At 44.9% G+C, this 24,648-nt stretch overlaps 1 protein-coding gene across 2 annotated transcripts in view; it reads left to right on the top strand.

Annotated features, from left to right (window-relative positions):
* PDE10A (phosphodiesterase 10A) overlaps positions 1-24,648 on the top strand; it is a 796,398-nt gene that overhangs the window by 518,355 nt on the left and 253,395 nt on the right. For both annotated transcript variants that reach the window (XM_082252527.1, XM_082252528.1), the window contains exons 6-9: positions 7,787-7,927; positions 15,086-15,241; positions 16,219-16,269; positions 19,010-19,068. In XM_082252527.1, coding sequence (XP_082108653.1) covers positions 7,787-7,927; positions 15,086-15,241; positions 16,219-16,269; positions 19,010-19,068 — 407 coding nt within the window. The remainder of the gene's footprint in view (positions 1-7,786; positions 7,928-15,085; positions 15,242-16,218; positions 16,270-19,009; positions 19,069-24,648) is intronic.

Genomic DNA, 24,648 nt, shown 5'->3' with positions numbered 1-24,648 from the left:
TATCCAGTGGTCACCCCAGTCTGGCCATCGAGCGCGTGCAGGCCTTAGCTCCACTCTGGGTCGGGCACAACATAGTCTCACTGGACGGGGACTGGTTAAGCGTCTCGCCAGGACACACACAACAGGGTCTAGGCTGATGTCACAGTGTTTCTATTTGGCCGACAGCCCCCCTACTCTGGTGGCGTGGGGTGCTGTCATGAGATGGCGCCCGCCTGTGTTCCCGGTATGGTGAGTAAACATTCCCCCCCCCTCCTTCCCTGGCGGATTGTGAGGTGGACGTGGGCCCTCTCTCTGGGATGGTCGGACCCTCACACTCCAGGGTTCCCTCTGTCCTGTTGTGACCCCCCTCCTATACAACCCCCTCCCCCCTCCCATGTGGGGGACTGTTCGGGCCTACCTGAGGCGGGGGCCTAGTGTGCAGGCCGCATGGGGGGCCGGGGGAGTGCGCTGTCCGTGGCGCTCGACTGATCCTGCAGGGGGGGCCCTTGGTGGGGTTTTCTGGTGTGGATGGGGGGGTCCCCCCTGTGGGCCCCGATTACCATGCGGGCCGCCATTTTGTTGTAGCCTCTGTTTCTATGGGAGCGGCCATCTTGGTACACCCATTTTCGGCCATTTTGCGGTAGATTTTTTGCTGTGGAGGCCGGTCGGAGTGCCTGGAGGACAGTGTGTCATGAGGGCAGTCTCCACCTCTCTGTGGGGGTCTGTTAGAGTGCGCCTGACCTCCAGGGGGTGCTGTAGCGCTGTGGGGGCACCTTAAAGAAAAAAAATTGCCATTTTTGTCTTTTTTTTTTTTGTTGCTGGTGGGTTCCTTAGGTTCAGTATGGACCCTGCAGGCCATTTGTTCCCACCTGACCCCCTCACAGAGGCCGCAGGGCCTCCTGGATCTCCACTGTCCGTCGATGCCTTTTCGGCAGTTCGGGAAGCATTTGGGCCCGGGTGAAGGTGAGACGTTTCTCTGCCTACCCCTGCCTCATCTGATGTCTTGGAGTCTGAGTCTGGCTCAGCCACCCCAGACCTGGGCCCTCCCTGCTGGGTCTGCTGCCTCGCGCCCTGTCTCCTTGGATGATGAGGATGACATTTCTACCTCCCCTGCCGCGACAGGCGCTGGTGGATGCACTGGCTGTTTTCAGTGCGTGACACCCTGCAATTTGGGGGTCGCAGCGGCGTGCGGCGCCTGGGGCGCAGGTGGCATCAGGCACTCGCATTCCATCTGGAGCTGCTCTTTTTGCTGGCTGCTCATGTAGGAGGGGACCGTCCTGAGATGTTACGCTGGGGTGTCTAAACAGCCGTTAGACGTTGCCCTTATGGGGAGTCTCTGGTACAGAGGACTGTTCCGCTTTTGGTGGACGTACGGTCTCTAACTAAATGGGACTAACGTTGTTCCAGTGGAGGAGTCCCCATCCTGTAAGGACTTGGGGGATAGGATGGCGCCGGCTGTGGTCTGCGATCTCTATTCCCTGGCGTAGTCTGCACTGGGAACAGTGTTTGTTTTGCCTTGCCACGCAGACTCTGCCTGATGGGCGGAGTTCTACTGCCGTGACTTGGTGTGTGGCATGTCCCTCTTGCCCTGGGGAGCTGTTGGACCCGCTGGTGCAGGGGCTTCAATTTGTTTGCGATGCCGTGCTGGTCGAGACTCCCTTGTATGGGTCGCCTTGTCGTTTTCAGTGGTGGTTATCCAACGTCTACTTGACCGTAGTGTTGGGCTACAGATCAAATTTCTTAGACGGTCTTAATTGATTTCTCCCTGTTCATGGGATCACCTGTTTGGCGCTGCCCTGGATGACATTATATAAGGGTCTCACGGGAGGTAGAGTGTTTTCTTCCACAGGCTAACTAGGGTAAGGGCCTTCGTTGCAGTCTGGGTTCTGCCCTTTCCACTCGCAAACAATTTATTTGTCCCTCGGGGATGGTCGATGTGGCGAAGTCCTGCCATACTTCCACATGTGGTTCCAAACGACCCTGCTCTGGAGAACATAAGATTGTTTGTTTTTTTCCAGACCTGCGGACTAGGCCTACACAGCCTGAATGTGCTTCCTCACCCATCTAGGGGGTGGGGGGGGGGGAGGTTCTTGCCGGTCGAGGACCTGCGGCTGGCCCGGATCCCAGGCTGCTGGGTTCAGGAGGTCATGCGGTCCAGTTGCAAGATCGAGTCCGGATCCTTTTATTTCCGGTAAGGTTTTTTTCCCTTCCAATGTATGGCTGTCCCCGGATCGCTTACTGACGCTCTGTGGGGCAATTCAGGCTCTGGTTCAACAAGCTGGACCAACTAGTCCTTTGATGGTTTCGTGCAAATCAAAAATTCAAGTTGGTATCGGTTTGCATGGCGGTGGCTTCCCTGAATCAGGGGGATTCCTGGACTCCATAGATATCAAGCTGCCTACCTTCACATCCTGTTTTTCCGGACACCTACGGGTTCTCCGTTTTTTGCCGTGGGGAAGGATCTCTATTGGTTTGTGGTGTTGCCCTTGGGTCTCACTATGCTACTAGGGTCTTCACAAAGGTGTGGCTCCGGTCCTGGCACTGTTGCGGCAGTAGGGCGTATCAATCTGGGGTTCCCGGACGATCTGCTTCTCCGTGTGGAGTCTCCTATGGTGCTGACAAACAGATTTGGAAGTCACCACGAGAACTCTGGAGGAGTTCAGGTGGGTTCTGAACCTTCAGAAGTCATCCATGGTCCCTTCCATGAGACTGGACTATCTGGGCCTGACTTTGGACTCAGTCAGGGTGTTTTCTCCCTCCGGGGAAAAGACTCTTGGAACTTCAGACTGCGGTTCATGTCCCGCACATGGTCGTCCCTTTGGACCTGTATGCGAGTTCTGGGACTAATGGTGCCGTCTTTCGAGACGGTCCCTTTCGCTCAATCCCTCTCGGGGATCCCCCAGAAGGTGATCCTTCTCGAATGGGACTAGAATCCAAACTCTCTGGACTATCAGATCCAGCTAAGCTGGCTGATCAGGGAGTCTTGAGCTGGAATCCTCCCTCCCCTTTTTCCTGAACGCTTATCACCGCGGATGCAAGCCTGTCTGGGTGGGAAGGAGTCCTCGGCAGGTTCTCTGCTTCGGGAGTATGGTCCCTGGAGGATCCAGGTTACCGATCAATGTCCTGGGGCTGAGAGCGTTTCGGTTTTGCCTGGTTCACTGGATTGGGCACCTGCAGCTGCCCGGTGCATGTGCAATCAACTTGGCTTGTGTCATTCACCAAGGGTGTCCTTGCGGCCTTGGATGTGTCAATTCTTCGTTTGGTAGTGCCCCTTGTTCCAGCTCTTCCGCTGATCCCTTTTCAGGTGTGGAAACTTTAGCAGGCGGATTGCCTTCATCCGAAAGGGGGTTTCTGCAGTTGTGTCTTTGTTGGGGGCACTCCAGACGTGTACTTGTTTGCGTCGCATCTACAGGATAGTGCTGCGGTTTGTGGCCCGCTCCTGGGACCTTCTGGCGGGTGCAATGGTGGCACCATTGGTTTTGTCGTGGGCAAGAACATTCGCTAGGTTCAACTTGAATGATGCCGTGGAGTTTAGCATGGTCACCTGTGCACGGCTGCCTCCGGCATGGTCGTGTGTGCGTGCTCACAGATGGGCCAAGGTCAGTCTCAGCTGCGGTCTGCATTTCGTCCTCCTAAGTTGCTGCCAAGAATTTTTCGCAGGATCGAGGCGGAAGGGATTCCGGTCTTTCTCGTAGCTTTGGACAGGCCTCGCCGAGCTTGGTACGCCGGCCTGGTCAGGCTGGCCGCAGCCGATCCTTGGAGAATTCCTCTCAGGGAGGAGTTATTGTCTCCAGGGCCCAGCTCATAGTGTCAAGGATTGAGTGTGAAGTAATCTATGTATATAAGATTACCTATAGCGCTTGCTAAAAAAATATTTAAAATATATGTTGCGTATAAACCCCGTGTTGTGATGCAATTAATTGTACATTTTATATATACTTAATATGCACAGAAAATAAAATAATAATTAATAAATATATAAAAAATAACAAGTTAATATATATATAAAGTGCAAACTTTAGTGTTCTCATGAAATTCCTTAGAGTTCATGTGCCAAAAAAACATATGTGCAAAAAAGTTTGATTGTGTAACTTCATAACACTAAAAAAGTTCAAAGTAAAGTGCGCAGTGAATAGTGCTTAGTGCTTCGTGGTAGATAATTCCACTCTCTCCCTGGTGTTCTTTAATGTATTCCACCGTGACAAAATAAATGAATTTTACACTCGCCAGAAAACGTGGGTCCTATGTGCCTTATGACACTAAGACCATACAGGCTTTTAGTGACCCACCAGGGTCGGGATATGTTCCCTTCAAGCAGATGCCTTTTCCTGTAGCAACGCTCCTTCTGTTGTTCAGCTCCAATGGGGGTATATAAAAGGAAAAATCTGGATAGTGCAGTATCGTTTAAAAACCAATGTTTTATTGCACATAATACAAAGAATCCATACCAAGTCCCAATAAAAGTATAACAGGTAAAACGACAGGTTAAAAATCCATAAAACGCCGTCACATGTACGAGCTACGAGGTGGAGAGCGGTACTTCCGGCTTGCGTTCCACCAAAGCTCATGTGACGTCACGACGTGCGTTTCGTCAGTGGCTAGACGTCTTCATAGTGTCAAGGGTCAGGTTTCGGTTTTGGCAAATTTCTTCCCGAAGGCTGCTGGCCGCCTGTGCCCTGGTGTGTGACTTCTTCCAGGGGTGCGACACTTGGTGCTTCCGGTGCGACCTCTGTCACCCACTGGGGTCCTTGATTTGGTGCAGTCGGTTCTTCTAGACCCTCTCTTTGCGAGTATTCGAGGGTATCCTCTGCCTACCTTATTACAGAAGGTGGCCTTCTTGGTCCTGTCACTCTGCGTGCAGGTGTCGGCACTGGCGACATTGTCCTGGTGTTCACTTGCACAGGGACATTGTATTCCCATCTTGTGTCCTGAGCCCTCACATCCTAAGGAATGTGCATTGCTTACTCTGTTTAGAGTGTGGGCACTCAAGGTGTACTTAGCGACTACTGAGTCTTTTCGTGAGTCAGGCTCGCTCTCTGTACGGTGGTGCAGGTTTATTCAATTAAGGGTCAAGTCCTACCTTTCCCTGTTTCGGCGCGTTCTACTCGGGCGCCTAGTGCTTCCTGGGCTTTTCGCCTTGTAGGCATCTGTGCTCCCTGTTGCAAGTTGGCTACCTGGTAGTCTGTTCAGACCTTTACCACATTTTATAAGGTGAATGTGCTGGCATCTGCAGATGCCTCTTTTCGGACACAAGGTTTTTTGCCGGCTGCTGTTTGGAGGGCTTTTGCCTTCCTTGAGGGTGTTTACTGTTTTCAGGTGGGCCTCATCTTTTGTGCTATTGAGTCCTATGTTCCCTGGTCAGCTATGTTTGACCTTGGGGACTTGTTCTTTTCTGCTGTTCCCACCCCTCATTTTATGGCCATGCTTTGGGACGTCCCTACTGATATGAATCGGAGAGAACTGCGTCCGTCAAAAGAACGACAGAGAAAACTGGATTTTTGACTTACTGTAAAATCCTTTTCTCTTAAGTTCATTGACGGATGCAGTACCCGCCCCTCTATTTTAAGTTGGGTTGGGGTTACTTTTCTGACACTGCTTTGATACAAAACTGACATCCTATGCAGGAAGAGAGAGGGTGTACCCTCCGGGACTGCCCATAGGTGTAGCCAGAACTTTTTTATGCCTAGTGTCCTACTCCTGTAGGGGGCAGTATTACCCTACTGATATGAATCAGAGAGAACTGTGTCAGTCAATGAATTTAAGAGAAAAGGATTTTACGGTAAGTCAAAAATCCAGTTATCTTACTCAGCTGGCAGACCTTATGGCACACTGCTAAATAATGACAAGAAGAGAACATGCTACAAAATCTTTTTCTATTTATGTTGTAGTAGGCAATGTGTACAAAGCTGTAAGTGTAATTTCTGATCATAACTGTGGGTCACTCATTTTAATGCCCAGCACATGCCATGGTTCCTCTCCATTAGTACATATGCTTTATAGCTGAATGTTGGAGCACCTTCCTGTGATCGAAAATGCAGATTAAAATTTGTAATAATATGGAACCAAAACAAATAAACAGCACAGATAAAAACATTAAATACTACCACAGTCCTGATCTCAATCCTATTGAAATGTTGTGGTATGATCTGAAGGCCGTTTATGGAAGACACAAACTGAATCAGTTTTATATACAGGAATTGACTAAGCTACCTCCTCCTTGCTTCATAGGTCTATTTTTTTTCCCCAATGGAACATGGGTTCTTTTTTTGCTCTTCCTTCTGCAACAATTTATTTTTCCCAGCCTCCTTTCTCCCTTGTTCATCAGCTCCTGCACTGCCTACTGCCTCCACACTCTTCTTTCCATTTTTCTGTCAGCCATGATCAGCTCCAGTCTGCTTTATTGTGCCATTGGTCTATAATCAAATCAAGCTCAGCCTCCTCTCCCCCATGTCCGTCATCATTCTACTTACTGCTTTCCTGTCCGCCACTTCCTCCGGTGGTTGATTATTCATGCTCTGCCTCTTCTCTTTAATCCGCCTTCAACTGCTACTCATTCTCTATAGTTCCCTCCTAGTGTTCTATGGTAAGCTGTTACCCTTTCTCCCCTTCACCCCAGCTATGAACATCTTCCATTTGTGCCCATTCAATGCCCTACTATTCCACAAACTTCTGCTGTTCTGCTTCCTTAGTCTTCTCTTGTGGGCTAAAATGGACTATGCTCGGTCTCCTATAGCATACCCTTTGCCACTCTCTCATGACCACTTTAGTGAAATCACACGCTTGACAAAATGTGTTAATATCATCTGATTGGCAGTAGTGCATACCAAGATGTTAAACCACATTGGTTTAAACCATTCACCCAAAATAAACCTATTCCTAAATATGCACACGTGCTAGTGTATTGTAAAAAGTGTTTATGCAACTAAGAGAATTCTGTATTTTGTATGCAAAGTTGTCATATTAATACTCCCTCATCTCCTGTTTTAGCTGCTATATATTTCCAAATAAAGAATAAAGGTAAAAGCAGTCATTCAGCAATCAAGCCAATGCTCATATTTAGATGTTTAAAGAGTATCTGACATGGAGCAAGCAGGCAATCCTACACTACCAATCTTCATACTAGTTATGGGATAGTGATGTTACACATAGTGATACTGTCTGAGTCTGGTTTCACTGCCCTAAAACCAGTATACTGGTGTCAGGAATTATAGTTTTTGTAAAAGATCAACTTAGACAATAGGTCCTGACTAGAATTATGAGAGACTATACATTTTCAATCCATATTCCAATATCACTTGTGATGTATGCATGATTCTTCCCATATTGAGCATTTATTGTTCTATCTGTGTCTGACCCTTGGTTCTGAGATGGTCTAAGAAGTCACCTAACATCATTCAGTTACTGCCCTGGTAACTCCCTGGCTTTGTACTGACAATGGGCAGCTAAAAGCAGTGCTAGGACAAGATGCTCTAACACACAAGGTTGACCTTTTTTGCAGCTGCCTATTCTGCCAACCGCTCGGCAGTAATATGATTTTCTTTTCTCAGCAACTCGTATTGGTTTTTTCTGACTGATCGTTAAAATACTGCCAATGTGTTGAATGATGTACATTGGCAAACATGTTTTAGTTATGTAGTATTATATATTGAATATTATAATACCGATTTCATAGCTAAAAAAATGTGCTTTGTGTTAATCCTTGCTTTTTCTACAAAAACCTTAATATTTGTATAACTTTTCTAATTGATTATGTTTTTGTAATGGGCTACAAGTTAAGAAGCCTATTTATGTGTTTTTTTTTTTCTAGACCTTATGTATGTTCACACCAACTGGAACAAAGGGTGGACAGACACAGTTAATTCCTGCTGGACCAGTTGAATATGGCACTACAATATCTGCACATGTAGCCAAATCCAGAAACACTTTGTTGGTAGAAGATCTTATTGGGGTAAGATACTTTTTATTGAATGTTAAGTCGCATATACAGTATATATATTTATATATACACTGTGTATATATATATATATATATATATATATATAGAATATTTTTTAATGCTTGGCTCCTTCCCTGAATAGTCAGATGTAAATTTCACTTTGATTGTGTTTTCTACGGGGCTACCCTGATAGATGGCATTTGTTGAAGCTAAACTCTAGGCACAAAAATCTTCCTTCCTTTAAAGTTTAATTTCAGGCATGATCTATTTTTAAATGGTTACATGGGTTCAGCTTGAACACTCCAAACAAATATTTTAGCCAAGCGCTCACTCCAAAGGGGAAGACTGGCGTGCTTCTCTCCTCAGGCAGGGAATTCCAAAACGGGTGCATAAAAGAAAGGAAAAGGAGGCGCAAACACCTAGTGCATTACCCGTGGTACTGTTTAAAATGTTTTAATAAAATGCTGAATGCATACTCGCAAACATGAAGAATAGAAATCGTGTTAAAAATTCTCGTCACACGTATGTTGGAACATGTCCTGGAAATTGCGACCGCTAACGCGTTTCGGGAGTCAAGCTCCCTTCTTCAGAGCTGGTCATGACATAGCAGATTGAAGTATATATAGAGAGTAGCTCAATGTTCCTCCACCTTTTCCCTCCCTTACCCCTCCCTCCCCCCGGAAGGAGGGGGCGGGACCATCCAGTGTCAACAAACCCACTCCTAATAAGCCTATATGCCTTATCCCTCATTATCTCTGTGGCCTCTGGTTTTACGTTTCATGGAACAGTTCAAATAAAAACTGCCTGCAGAACTAATATCCACAACCAGCAAAGGGGTCCACGGAGCAGGGAATGTGATCCAGGAACAGCACCTGAGTGATTGTGCAGATAAATGATCTGTAATATCATGAAATCGTGTGCACATTCTGGGTATGCTTTTTCTAATGTACAGATTGAGCCTTGAGTCTATGAATGACTTACCCCTCCCAGAACTCTTTTGTGACCGCTCATGTCCACTTGTATTAAAATCTTTTTGAACTCTTTGTAGATGTGAATAAGTTTACACGAAACTTAACATTGAAAAGATATTTTGCAAAAAGGAGAGCAAAAATGTAACAACTAATGGTGGGGCTTCAGAGTCAGTGGATGTGGGGGACACAGTACAGGAGGAAGCAGGTCTATGTGCATTAGAAGAACTTTGGGAGGAAGGAAGGGGCTATGATGACGAAGAAGGTATGATAGAATTTGAGAGACTATGCCAGGTCCACACAGGACAGATTCAGCACACCCCATTCAAGCCTACGTCGATATTCCATCCCCATTGGGCCAAGGGTAATTATATATCTACATTCTACGAGATGACCTATTCAGATTTTAACAAACTATGTCAGAAAGCTAGGGGAGATTACTCTGCAGCCATGCCACAAGGAGAACGTGAGGCCTTGAGGAATCTGAAGAATAGCCCAGACTTAGTATTCAAACAGGCCGATAAAGGGGGTGGATTGGTAATACAGAACAAAGAACAATATATGGCAGAGGCCTATAGGTTGTTGAATGATGCTGAAACGTATGAGAGACTCCCAGGGGGTCCAACAGCCGTCTACTTGGGGGTCTATAGGGAGATTTTGGATCGGGCTTTAGAAGCAAAAATTCTTACGAAACAAGAGGCTTCCTTTTAAGACCCTTCCCCGTCATACCGCACTTCTACCACATCCCTAAAGTGCATAAAGATGTCTCGAATCCTCCAGGCAGACCCATAATAGCGGGCATAGACAGCCTCACTTGCAATTTGGGGAATTACATTGACCACTTCCTACAGGGTATGGTCATGCAGTTGCCCTCCTACATTCGTGACTCAGGCCATATGCTGGAGGTTTTGACCAATTCTAAATGGCAAGAAAACTACAGATGGGTATCATTGGATGTATGCTCGTTATACACCTCTATCCAACACGAGTACGTGTTACAAGCAGTTCATGACTTCATTTTCCAAGATCAGACGCTCCATCACACCCAAATAGAATTTTTACTGGAGTGTATTGAGTTCACCTTGATGCACAATTCTTTCACGTTTGTGGGTGAATTCTACAGGCAGCTCAGGGGCACAGCGATGGGAGCCAGGTTCGCTCCTAGTTATGCCAATTTGTTTATGGGGCTATGGGAACATCATTACATCTGGAGGAACAACCCCTATGGTGCGAACCTGGTTCTTTTTGCCCGCTATATAGATGACATAATCGTCATCTGGGATGGATCAGATGAGGAGCTGCAGGCATTTGTTCAGTACTGCCAAAATAACCCGTATGGCATCCAGTTTACATATGTGGTGGATAAGGAAAAGTTGGTCTTTTTGGACTTGGAACTCAAGGCAGAGCCAGATGGGTGTATTACATCAAAAACCCATTTTAAGCTTACAGCAGGAAATTCGTACCTACATGCCCACAGTCACCATCACCCTAGGTGGATACGTAATGTTCCCCTGGGTCAATTTTGCAGGTTTAGACGTACATGTACCAAGCTCGAGGATTTTGAAGAACAGAGTTCTATTCTGATCAAAAAATTCCAACAAAAAGGATATGATAATCAATGCATACATACAGCCTATACCAAATACAGGCAGGAATACACCGAGGAGAGGAAGTCTGAGAATTGTAGAACTAGTCGGGTATACAGGACAAAGGAGGACTACCAAGTGTCTTTTTGCACCAAATACAACCAAAAAGCGTTTGCCATCAAAAACATTCTAGAAAAACACTGGGGTATCCTAGAAAAAGATCCTCTATTATCAGGGGCCATTTCAAATAAACCAAAAGTCATCTACCATAGACCGAAAGATCTAAGGAGTGTTTTAGCACCGAACCGAGTCAAACCCACTAGGACAGAACTAGCACCGATGTGGAAGACCATATTCGACCAAAAGGGCTCTTTCAGGTGTGGAGTTTCAAAACTGCGGACTTTGCCAATACATGTGGCACAGGAAAAAGGAGGTCGCAGGGATAGACGGCCGAGTACATCCAACCAGACAGTTTATTAACTGTTCCACAGAGTTTGTGGTCTATTGTCTCATCTGTCCCTGCGGACTCCTTTATGTAGGCCGCACTTCACGCACTTTCAGAACACGATTTGGAGAGCATAAAAGAAACATCCACAAAGGTTTTGATAAACATTCTCTCTCTTGCCACTTTTGGGATGTGCATGATAAAAAATCGGCAGGTCTGAAAGCCTTTGGTCAGTCGGCCCCATGGTCTTTGTCAGGGAGATTTTATAGAGTCATGTGCTTTTGTTCAATAAACAAGGGGGGGGGGAGGTTAAGTGTAGGTGGGGAGGAGAGGTAAGAAGGGTGAGGTTTTGGGGTCACCATCATAGGTAGGAGGTTTCATCCAACCAGATAGGCCATTGGATACGAGGCTTAGGGATGTGGACATTGGGCAGACATGGTGAACCATTTTACCATTGTTTTATATTAGCATATTAACTGTTGAACACGCCATTGTCAGCAGTTTTGTGAAATAAGCGTATAGCAGATTCATTATTTGTTTTTAAAGGATGTATTTTATCAGGATTTTGCCCATATATAGGCTATTTTAATAATTTTATATTATTGTATATTATCACTGTATATGTTTTAAGAGATGATCATAGTAGTGATTAGCATCAGGTTCCTACACCTTATGACACGCTGGAAATTCCGCATTCCAGTTGGTCCAACAGGGAGGCAGGGGGTGATTGTAAGGCGTGTAACAAAACACATTCAGGTGAGCAGTCTTATGTCCACTTTTTTTTTTAAATCATATAAATATTAATTGTATATATATTGTATGCATGTTTTTTTAAATGCATACAATTTTAATGCATAGAGAGGGTATATAGGGCCACTCGCCAACACAGGGTCCCATTCTCATACATGTGTTGCCTTTTTTGGCACCCGAGACAGTGATGTCATGGGGGACATAATTGTTCCTAGGGACAGCGTTGCCTAAGTCTCATTGAAATTTCATGAGAAGTTCTGTTTTGTCTTTAAGCGCTAGGTGGCAGTGCACTCAACCAGGGATCCAGCTGAGTCTGTACACATGGTTACAGACGGAGGCGGGCTTTACACAGAGCTTCCGCCCCGTTCTACAGGATGTGATGCAATACAGGTCCTGGAGCGCAGAGCAGACGGCGTGCATTCCAGGACCCGGAAGTCACGATCCTCCGAAGAGTCATGGATTCTGAAGAGCTAGAATGCACCCAAATAGCTACATTCCGGCATGTGAAGGTCGTGAGAGTGAGAAGACGTGCGGCCAACACTGGAGCACTGTCACGATTTTTAATACAAGTGGACATGAGCGGTCACAAAAGAGTTCTGGGACTCAAGGCTCAATCTGTACATTAGAAAAAGCATACCCAGAATGTGCACACAATTTCATGATATTACAGATCATTTGTCTGCACAATCACTCGGGTGCTGTTCCTGGATCACATTCCCTGCTCCGTGGACCCCTTTGCTGGTTGTGGATATTAGTTCTGCAGGCAGTTTTTATTTGAACTGTTCCATGAAACGTAAAACCAGAGGCCACAAAGATGAGGGCTAAGGCATATAGGCTTATTAGGAGTGGGTCTGTTGACACTGGATGGTCCCGCCCCCTCCTTCCGGGGGGAGGGAGGGGTAAGGGAGGGAAAAGGTGGAGGAACATTGAGCTACTCTCTATATATACTTCAATCTGCTATGTCATGACCAGCTCTGAAGAAGGGAGCTTGACTCCCGAAACGCGTTAGCGGTCGCAATTTCCAGGACATGTTTCAACATATGTGTGACAAGAATTTGTAACACGATTTCTATTCTTCATGTTTGTGAGTATGCATTCAGCATTTTATTAAAACATTTTAAACAGTACCACGGGTAATGCACTAGGTGTTTGCGCCTCCTTTTCCTTTCTTTTATGGGTTCAGCTTGGATCAATGTAACTATGTAAATACTGAACCTAGCCAATGCTCCTGGAAGCTGGAATTCACTGAAGTAGACATTGCTACTTCAGTCATCTCCACTTGCTTCCAGGTCAGCTGCTGAGCACTGGCACCATTTAGAGTGATTTATTATTTTCTCAGTGAATGCAAAGCATTCTCTGATTGAATGAGGTGGCAAGCTTGATGTCTCCATTCGCCTCATCCAATCGTAGAATGCTGTGCATTCATTCCTGCCTCTGGCCCTAACTCCTGTGTGCAGAATGTTTAGGCTGGCTGCTCAGCACAGGACCCAGAAGCAAAAGGAGATATCTGAAGTAATCTTGTCTACTTAAAGCGGTTGTAAACCCTAAAACATAAAAAAAAAAAAAAAACCTGCTAGACAAAGGCATAATGAGCTAGTATGCATCGCATACTAGCCCATTATGTGTAACTTACCTTAGAACGAAGCCCCGACACCTACCCCCGGACATCGCTGCGGGCGCTGCCATGATCCCTCGCCGTCTCAGACGGGTTCGGCGGCTCCAGCGCGGTGATTGGCCAGAAGAGACGGCTCCGGCGCGATGATTGGCCGGAGCTGCGATGGCGTCACTCCCACGCATGCGCGCGGGAGTGATTTTTCCGGCAAGCTCCCGGCAAGTTAATTGAAGGTCCCCCCGGACCTTCAGAGCGCATGCGCCGCTCGCGCGAGCGGCTGCATGCACTGTAAATATCTCCTAAACCGTGCCGGTTTAGGAGATATTATTTGTACCTGCAGGTAAGCCTTATTATAGGCTTACCTGTAGGTTAAAGTGCCAAAAAGTGGGATACTACCGCTTTAAGGGATTTCCGGCTTTCAGGGGTATTAGCTAGGAGTGGTATGTACATTGGTTCAAGTTAGACCAATGTAACTAGGTAAAAAAATACCATGCCTGCCTGGAATTATTCTTTAAATAGATTAAAGTGGATTTAAAGGCTGTAGGTTTTTTTTACCTTCATGCATGAAGGTGAAGAACCTTCAGTGTGCATCCCCCCTAATACTTACCCAGGCCCCATCTCAATCCAGTGATGTGCATGAGAGCATCGGCTCTCCCAGGTCTCTCTCTCCTCATTGGCTGAGACATGTTTATATTGCAAAAAAATAAAAAACCCAGTAGTGATCAAATACCATCAAAATAAAGCTCTTTTGTGTGAAAAGAATGATAAAAATTTATATTTGTGGACTCTATTGCATGACTACGAAATTGTCAGTTAAAGTAGCACAGTGCTTAACAGCAAAAAATGGCCTGGTCATGAAGGGAGTAAAACCTTCCGGAGCTGAGGTGGTTAAGCAAAACTTCTCCTAAGGCCAAAAGTAAATCGCTCGATTTCCCCATCAACACATTCTGTGTTGATGGGGGAATGACTTCTGCAGCACTATTGTATTTTGACAGCGGAGAGCCTTCCTGGCTGGCAGAATGCAATGGTTTCTGCTAGCGGCTATAGCCATTGGTAGTAATCGTATGTAGAAAAATCCGACAGGCCGGTTGTACCCAAGTCGATTGATGGATTGACTTCTGTACAATCAGCATGTCCATATATAAATAAAAATTTGGCCGGTCCCTGCTGAACTGGCCAAATTTCGATCCATATATGGCTCTGGCAACAGGAAAAGTTTTCGCTCTGTCTACCTCACAGATCAGATCTTGCAGAAATCTCTGTATCACACACTGATACATTGTTATAAGGTACAAAACATAGCCCTTTTGATTTGTTTGATCAAGACATGCAGCTACAGCACCTACACAATCAGTGTGTCTGACATATAAACATGATCCCAGCATAGTCTGCAGCAAGACAGAGCTTAATTTCCACTTTCTGATGCAGACTATGCAGGGATCGTTTTTACACGCTTTACATGTTGAGGGTTGACTTGGATTAAAAACAAAATGTAGTTTTATTTGTATTTGTGGATAATTATTTATCATAGAATTTATAATTTTGTATATTAAGATTGAAGAGCTGCACATTTATTAGATTTGTTTAGTGCAAGCTCACACTGTTTAATGCCAGCCTACACTTTGTTAGTTTCTTTAATGCCTCTAATAAAATGCATTGCATGTATATTATGTTCGCATTTAAACCAGAACCAAAGTGTTTTTTAATATGAAATTATACATTCAGTGACTTGTTTGGATTTTTATATAATGTTGCTGCCATTGTTTTTTGTTTTTTTTTTTTGTCTGTGCATTGTTAAATAAATTCCAGGATGAGCGGTTCCCAAAAGGTACTGGGCTGGACTCAGTGACTCGTATCCAGTCTGTTCTGTGCTTACCAATTGTTACAGCTATCGGGGACCTTATAGGAATTCTAGAACTTCATAGGTACTGGGGAAAAGAATCATTCCGTCTCTGTCACCAACAGGTAAGCTAGTGATATTGTTTGTTCTAACTTTTGCAGATAGCGGTGTTCCTTACACAGAATGCAAATTTTTATATAGAAGTTGTAAATATAAAGGAAAGTAGCATATGGCAGTACCTAAATTCTGGTGTAAGGCTGCTATTGCATACAGACTGCCCTAGCTAATGCCCACATGTGATGCATTGCTGAACCTTTATAATTGAAAGGACTGAAACCCAGTGAATAAAAGGGGTATACCAGGGACAGTAAGACTGGGAAGGAAAGAGCTCAATGATGCTGGATGTACTCCAGACAGAAAATTAGATGGGATCTGACTAAAGCCCCGTACACACGTACCGTTCGTCGGCCGAACGATCGGCCGTCTTTTGTCCAGGGCTGTCGTGTCTGTTGAAAACTGCAAAAGACTGCACACGAATTTTGTCGGACAACAACAGCCGACTGCAGAAGTGATGTCATGTGTTGGTTAACTTTCCTTGTCTTTTTTTCTTTTCTGAGCATGCCCAGTCTTGCTAATCTGCTGTCTGTCGGCCGAAATCTGTACTGACTGGCGAACAATCGGCCGTTCTGGTGACGGCCAACAAATATTTTAAAGTCTGCACAACAGATTCTGTTCGGCCGAAAATGCGCTGTCGGCTGTCGGAAGCATCATACTAACAAGCCTACAATCGGCCGATCGGTCGGCGGCCGAATATTTACGGCCGACAATCGGTACGTGTGTACGGGGCTTAACTGCAGAAGCTCACAGTGTGCAGTGAAATCTTAATTAGCCATTTTAGAACAGTAGAGGAACCTGTACAACTATGAAGGACTGAAGATCAGGCTGGAGTCAAGCTTGCAGGATTTATAGTGTTATGCCTCCTATTATACTCAGACACATATATATTGAGATTAATGTCAACATTACTGGGGATAGTTTTGTTTAGCAGATTGGTTATTATATTGATAAGACTTATTTTAGCTAAGCTGATTTTATTTGACAGGTGGCAACAGCAAACCTTGCATGGGCATCGGTAGCAATACATCAAGTGCAAGTAAGTTTAAATGTTTCATTGTCAGCTGATTTAAAAACAGATCAGTAAAAGCCAACTCAAGCCAAAATGTTTTTTTCATTTTGGACAGAATGGAAGTCCGGTGTAATCCCCCAACGTGGCCACAATTAAAACTTGACTGTTTACTAAAAATTCAAAACTAAAAAAAAGTTTTGGCTAATGTATTTATCCCCTTTACGACCAGGCAGGTAACATAATTGAGAATGACTTGTCAGTGGCAGCCCCAGGTCTTGTACTAATGATTGGGAACTAGAAGAACCTGCACTCGATCACGTGATCACTGTGATAGCGTGTGATTGGCTATCACAGTGCTCATTCACTCTGTAGCCCTGTGTTTTTTCTCTACTGTGAAGAGGAAAAGGTGCAATGTATTGCTTCCTCCTCACTAGAGGAGAAGTCTTTATAAAGAGTCTGTTGGAAAATAAAAGAAAGAACAATTAACTTGATCAGGGCTTTATCTAGTTTGGTGAGCGTTGGTGTCAGTGTAAAGCAGACCATAGATTATGCGATTCTCTTTCCTGCGAACACTGGCTATAGCCGCTAGCAATAATTGCATGCTAAAAATTTTACATACTGGTTGTACCCAAGTTGATCGATGTTTTTGACTTGTGCACTGCCCATAGATGGATGGAATGGATCAGTCTCTGGCCAGCTTGTGTTAGTGTCAGTTAGTGGTAGTGTAAGTGCCAATTGGTTTTAGTATTAAGCCGGCCATACATGAATTTAAATTTGGCTGGTTCAGGGGGAGTTTTGATCCATGAATGGGCAAGGAAGGCTTTACAGAAGTCTCTCTGCTGATCGACTTGTGTACAAGCGCCCTGTCAGATTTTTGCCACGCGATCAGAGTATTTTGACAACAGTTGGGTTTTAGGTAAGTAAAAAAAAAAAGGTTCTATATTTGGAGTTTGTTTAGGTAGGACAAAAGGAGCGAGAAGAAAAAGATGTGATACCATTAGCGGTAGGAGAATTTATTTTGCTGGGTTTTTGGTGGTGGAGCATGGCAGTGGCATAAAAATGACAAAAAAGGACACACAGCGCAAATCAGAATATATAAAGTGGCTGGTGCCAAAATTCTTGTGTAGGTGGGTGAAAACTGTGCAATATTGCAAATAAATAAATGAATAGTAAATTAATAAATGAAATAATTCATCCTAATCTGAATCATACAGTGCTGTGAAATCAAGTGCAAATACATATGCGTGATAGAAGGCAAATCAATATACCATACAATTGTGCATAAATAATTTAAATATGAATAAATTAATAAATAAAGTTCCAAAAAAGTCCCAAAAAAGTCCTTAAGCAAGTAGCCAGTGAAGGTGCAATGTGCTTAAGTGCTCTTTATTGTACAAACTGGTGACAATCTGTGATAAAAAGATAAGGTGCAATGGTGAGGGGGTCCACTCCCCGTGGATACTTCCACTTACCAGACTGCCAGGACCCCTTAGCAATATCGCATGTGGGTCAAACGCACTTAGTCCGGTGTGGGTCTTTTCTTTTCCTCCTGCGTCAACGCAATTTCTGGCTCACGTTTGAAGCTTACGTCACTTCTGGTCTCGGTGGAGCGCTAACCGGGACCAGCGCTACCCGTGCAGTCACCGCAAGTCCAGAAGTCCTTTCTGCATAGGAGATTGTATCTTCACTGAAGGCTTGTTATCACTCCTGAAATGTGAGTTTTTTCTGCATTATTTAATAAAGCTTATGAAACGGGATTACACTATCTTGAGTTTTTCCCTCCTATGGTCCCACATTCTTTGGCTTATTGAGGAAAGATTGGGTATTGGAGTCCACAAGACTAGTCTCAAAGGAAAAGAAAAGACCCACACCGGACTAAGTGCGTTTGACTCGCATGCAATTTTGCTAAGGGGTCCTGGCAGTCTGGTAAGTGGAAGTATCCACGGGGAGTGGAACCCCTCACCATTGCATCTTATCTTTTTGGCACAGATTGTCACCAGTTTGTACAATAAAGAGCCCTTTAGCACATTGCACCTTCACTGGCTACTTGCTTAAGGACTTTTTTGGAACTTTTATTTATTCATTTATTCATATTTAAGTTATTTATGCACCATTGTATGGTATATTGATTTGCCTTCTATCACGCATATGTATTTGCACTTGATTTCACAGCACTGTATGATTCAGATTAGGATGAATTATTTAATTTATTAATTTACTATTCATTTATTTATTTACAATATTGCACAGTTTTCACCCACCTACACAAGAATTCTGGCACCAGTCCCTTTATATATTCCGATTTGCGCTGTGTGTCCTTTTTTTTTTTTTTTTCATTTTTTCTAATTACTTTTGAACAGCAGCATTTTGGATTGAGGGTAAACATCATACATCCATAGCGCAGTATTAGTACACATTTTTGAGTGGCATAAAAATATACAGCTAAACTTTAAACATTTCTTTTACTATTATGGGCTATTTTTCCTCTCATAATTGAGATCAGGAGATATCCACCAAAATGTAGCACTAAATTAAAGTGCAAACTGTCCTGAAAAAAAGAAGGTATAATCTACCTGTATACACAACGTAGTTGTGATGATATGTACAGTTGCACTAACACACAAAGTTGCAAAATTGAATTTTTGTTTGGTTTGTTTTGACCTTGGTCGTGAAGGGGTTAATATATAATATTTTCGGTGGCGATTTATGTTATTCCCATTTGCATATTTTTTTACATTGATTTTCTTTTTCCCCCGAATTGTTATAGGTATGCAGAGGATTGGCCAAACAAACTGAGCTAAATGACTTTTTACTAGATGTATCCAAGTAAGTACATACATAGACAATCTCTTCCTACTTGATAAAAAGTCCTACTACACGTGGTCTTTTACAGTACTTGATGCTCTAAATGTTGGTAAGGAGAAGATAAGATTAGCAAATGACAGAATTTTAAAGCAGTTGTAAAGGCTAAAATGTGTTCTTCTAAAATAACAAACATGTTATAATTACCTGTTCTGTGCCTGCTCTCCCCCGCTGGCACTCCTGGCTCCTTCTTTTCTGTGTGTGCACCCATAGCAAGTTTCTTGCTATGGTGGCACACCTGTGGTCCCAATCCCAAGCTGGGCTGTGTGTGTCCATAGACGCAAACAGCACAGCTGGATCCATCCCCCCCCCATCCCTCCTCATGGGATTTGATTAACAGCAGCAAGAGCCAATTGCTCCCACTGCTGCTTCTGTGTCCTGTGAGGAAGAGGAACAGAAACCACTGCTGATGCAGACGGGCACAGTGCTGGATCAAGATAGGACTCAGGTAAGTATAGGGAGTTGAGGGGGCGATAGAAGTACTGGGACATTTTTTACCATAAATGCAGGCAAAACATTAGGGAAAAAAACAACCACTTTAAGTATTAGAACCTTACATGTTGTCACAAATGTTAAATTTATAAAATGAAAAACCTTAAAGTTGCTGTTCGCTCAATCTTATATTATTTATTCACTTCTATTTATTGTCCATATTATTTTTAATATTATATATTCTAATATCTTCTGTAGTGTTTTATAAGATGTTGTTTTTGTAAATAAACTTATTCTATACAGCCCTTATCCAGATTGTCCGGGTACTCCTTGAAGAGAGATGCATGCAGCAAAAGTCAAAATCAACAAAACATGATTATTTTAATATGCAGTGCCTTGAAAAAAATAGATTTTTGAATACAGACTTACCTGTAAAATCCATTTCTTGAAGTACATCACGGGACACAGAGCCATAAATCATAACGTTTGGGTTATATAGCCACCTTTAGGTGAAAGACACTGGCAGCCAATCAGAATTGATGCCCCCCTATATAACCCCTCCCACACAGAAAGTACCCCAGTTTTGTAGCAAACAATAAAGACCCCATAAAAGAGGGGAAGGACCTCTGTGTCCCAGGATATACTTCAAGAAATGGATTTTACAGGTAAGTCTGTATTAAAAAAAATCTATTTTTCTTTTCATTCATCACAGGACACAGAGCCATAAATCATAACGTATGGGATGTCCCAAAGCAATGCATGTGAGGGGAGGAGGACACCAACAAATACCGCCATCTGACCCCAAAAAAAGGATTACACCACTGCCCGCAGAGCACTGCGATAGAAACAGGTGAACGTATGCACCGACCACCAGGTCGCGGTCTTGCAAATCTGAGCCATAGAGGCTTGATGGCAATGTGCCCAAGAGGCACCTACTCTTCTGGTAGAATGTGCCTTTACAGGAAAAGGTGGACCTTTCCCTACTAAATCATACGCCTGGGTAATAACCTGGCGAATCCATAAAGAAATCATAGATTTAGATGCTGCCAACCCCTTACTGGGGCCTTCTGGCAGCACAAACAAGGTCTCAGTCTTACGAATCTGAGCTGTTTCCTGTAAGTAAAATTATGTGCACGCATTACATCAAGAGAGTGAGGATCTGGAAAATAGGAAGGTAGTATAATGTCCTGATTTAAATGAAAGGCATAAACCACAAAAAACCTAGGTGTGGATGTAAAATCGCCCTATCTTGATGAAATATCAACAATGGTTCTTTACAAGAAAGAGCTGCTAGTTCCGATACCCTTCTAGCTGAAGTTATCACAATCAAAAAGAACCAGGGGAACTTGCACAGGGGCTCAAAAGGCTGTTTTTGCAAAAGTGACAAAACCAAATTTAAGTCCAAAGGCCATAATGGTGGCTTCACAGGCGGAAGCTAACGTTACATTCCCCGGACGAAGGTCTGAACCAATGAATGGGAAGCGACGGGTTCCTGGAAGAAAACTGATGAGGCTAAATATGCCCTTTGATAGTGCTCAAGGCTAACTTCATATCTACTCCTGTTTGAAGGAAAGCTAGAACTCTTCCGATGATATAATTGCAGGGATGCCATTTCCTGGCCTCACACCAGGCAATGTAGGATTTCCAGACTCTGTAATAAATGTTTCTAGAGACTGGTTTTCTAGCATTTATCAGTGTATGAACTGCAGGGCCAGATATACCCCACTCCTCCAAGATTAAGGCTTCATTAGCCAAGTCATCAAATTTAGGGACTGTACAGCAGGGTGGAATATCGGACCTTGAGAGAGTAGGTCCGGGCACAGTGGAAGGGCCCAAGGCCTCATCACTGCCAATCTCTGGATTCGTGCAAACCAAACCCTACTCGGCCCTGCTGGGCCGGAGCTACCACAATTATTGGTTTCCCCTCTGGCTGGATTCTGCGCAATAGACGTGGTATCAGCTGCACTGGAGGAAAGGCGTCCTGGACACAAATTTCTTCAACTTCAAAGCCTGACTGACTGCTCGGATTTCCAAAATGTTGATTGGGAGACTTTTCTCTTCCCAAGACCATTTCCCCAGGACAGTGGCTTCCTCCAGAACTGCTCCCCAGCCAGAGAGATTGGCATCATAGTGACTCATTTCAAAGTCACTGGAAGAAAGTATTTCTCTATCGCTCATTGACAGACGTAGTCTTCTTGATTCTCAAGAGCTGGGTTATGTTGTCTCCGCAGGAGTAGGACTAGGCAGAAAGACAAAACGTTCTGGCTCCACCTTAGGGGCAGTCCCTGAGGGTATATCCTCCCTCTCTCTGCTACAGGGAATCAGTTTTTTTCTGTCTAGTCAGGAGTAAGGACCTAAGTTCCTTGCTGGGATCTTTTGGTCCTGGCAAGACTTTTTTCTTTAAGAAAAAGACATTTTTTTAGGTAGTTTTTCTCCAGTGTTTTCCTGTGAGATCTTCAAGCAAAAATGCCGGACTGGGCGACACTTGTGGTCACCCCAGCCGGCCTACGAGCACGCGCAGACCATGGCATTGCGCTTGGTCGGCCGCGACACATTCAAGTAAGTATGCGGGGCCGGGCGACGGGCTGGATGTTGAGATCCAGTGGTCACCCCGGTTTTCTGCCTACGAGCGCGTGCAGACCAGAGCTCCGCGCTGGGTCGGCCGCGACGGAGTCCCAGTGGAGGGACTGACCTTGCGAGTTAAAAGTCTCGCTTGGACGCCAGGAATCAGAGAGTCGAGGCGTCCGGAGTGGTCCACAAACCCCCACCCCGGTGGAGAGGGTATTGTAAAGAGAGGGTGCCTGTCGGTTCGGTATGGTGAGTAAACGTTCCCTTTTTTCCTCGTTATGAGGCAGTATGTATTATGGGCCCCTCCATATATGGTCAGTATATATCTGATACTTACAAGTCCCCCTTGTAATACAGCATGTGTTTGTGGGAAGTGGACTTGGTTTGAGAGCTAACACTCTACCCAGCAGACTGTAACATTACAGCAGACATAGGAGGTATAATCCTACCTTATTTGTAGTGTATCTCCTGTAGATCCATATATCGCCTCTTAGCAGAGATGCAGGTGGATGTGCTGGGAAAACGATTTCGGCGGTCCGCCGCCATTTTGCCGTAGACCAAGTGCAGGTATGTCCTCAGGTCACGCCGGCCGCCATGTTTTTGGAGTCTTATGTCTCTTCTATGGGGGGGGCCATGTTTTGTGAGCCCAGCTACCTCGTGGAGAGCTGGGAACGCCGGAAGGCGTACACAGGGGGCGGAGCCACGTCCTTCTACCCGGGAAAAAGCAACAGCTCCTTCCAGTCTGTGTAAGACAGACGCTGACTGCAGTTGGTTGGAAACTGCACTGCATCGGTTGGTGAGCCTTGGGGGTCCCTCTCTCTCTCTGTGGGATCGAGAAGCAGGTACTCTGAGGGGCGCTATTGCGCTAGGGGGAGACACACAAAAAAAAAAAAAGAAAAAGTTTTTTTGTTTTTGCTGGCAAAGGTGTCCTGAATTAACATGGACCCTGCCACTCATGTATCTCCTCCGGATCCCCTCGAGGGGTCTGCGGGATCCTCCAGCACCCCACTGACAATTGAATCATTGTCAGCTATTATGGAAACTTTTGTGTCCCGGGTGGAAGTGGCTTGTCAGGGACAGGGCGCAAGAAAGCGACCCCCGCCTAACCCCTTATTATCTGAAACCTCGGATTCAGACTCTGAGCCTATTTCTGCAGTTGCAGGTACTTCATCTGGGATTGGTGTCTCGGGTCCTGTCTCTTCAGACAGCGAGGAGGATGTTTCGGCATCCGCCATAGCCCGAGAGGAAGCGTTGGTAAACGCACTCATTGTATCTGTTCAAGAAACCTTAAGGTTACAGGGTATTCCATCGGAAATAGCTGAAACTGAAATCCCTTTTGGGACTAAAAAACGCATCAAAGTGGCAAAGGTTTTTCCATTGCCCAAATGTTTTGGCAATCCAATCGAAGAAGAATGGCGTCTGCCAAAACGCACTTTTACTATTTCTAAACGCATTGACAGGCGTTATCCGTTTGAGGAAACCCTCATTAAGAAATGGACAGAACCACCTGTGGTGGATTCACCTATTGCTAGATTGAATAAAGCCACGGTTATTCCTCTAGAAGACGCTCCGTCTTTTAAAGATCCAGTGGATCGCAAGATAGAAGCTATGTCTCGCACCATGTTTTCCTTGATTGGATCAGCTTTCAGACCTATAATAGCTATTGGTCTGGTTTCGCAGGCTGTAACTGAATGGACCAAGTGGTTACGCCGGGACTTAGAAGAGGTCCCTCAGGCGGTATCAGATTTGTTGGAACAAATGATACAGGGGTTACAGTTTGTGTGTGATGCGGCGTTAGACGCCACTCCATTATTGGCGCGAGCATCAGTCTCAGCAGTGGTTCTCAGGCGTACACTGTGGCTAAAAGGTTGGTTAGCCGACCAAGGTTCCAAAAAAGCATTGGCTAATATCCCCTTTTTAGGAGAGCGTCTATTTGGAGCCAACTTAGATGAGATCATTAAGGATCTCACGGGTGGAAAGAGCACCTTTTTACCGCAAAATTTTAAAGGTAAAGGAACTCGTCAAAGACGAGGGCCTTCTTTTTCTGCTCACAAGAGGTTTTTTCGTCCCGCGGGTGAAAAAACTAAGTCCTCCAAAGCTCCTGCAGGAGGCGTCAGGGGTCGTTGGTCGGGCAAGCAAAAGCCCGCCCCCTCCAGACCTGAAGATAAACCGTCCAAAGCCTGAAGGTGCGCCCCCACCCATAACTGGGGTGGGGGGACGTCTTCGCCGGTTCCCGGATCCATGGCTTTCCAGAATCCCGGACAAATGGGTTTGCGAAGTCATAAGGTCAGGGTACAAGATCGAGTTTCGATCTCTCCCACCGGCGCGATTCTTCCCTTCCAATATCCGACTATCCTCAGATCGTTTAGAAGATCTGCGGAGAGCAGTCACAGATTTACTACAACAAGGAGTGGTAGTCCACGTTCCTTGGACAGAACGGTTTCAAGGGTTTTATTCAAACCTATTTACAATACCCAGGAAAGAGGGCAAAGTGCGTCCAATTCTGGACTTAAGAGCACTCAATTCTTTTGTCAACATAAGAAG

Source organism: Pelophylax lessonae (assembly GCF_965119305.1).
Source record: "Pelophylax lessonae genome assembly, chromosome: 3".
NCBI lineage: Eukaryota > Metazoa > Chordata > Amphibia > Anura > Ranidae > Pelophylax > Pelophylax lessonae.
Note: the sequence above shows the minus strand (reverse complement) of the source record. Positions and strands in the feature narration are given on the sequence as shown.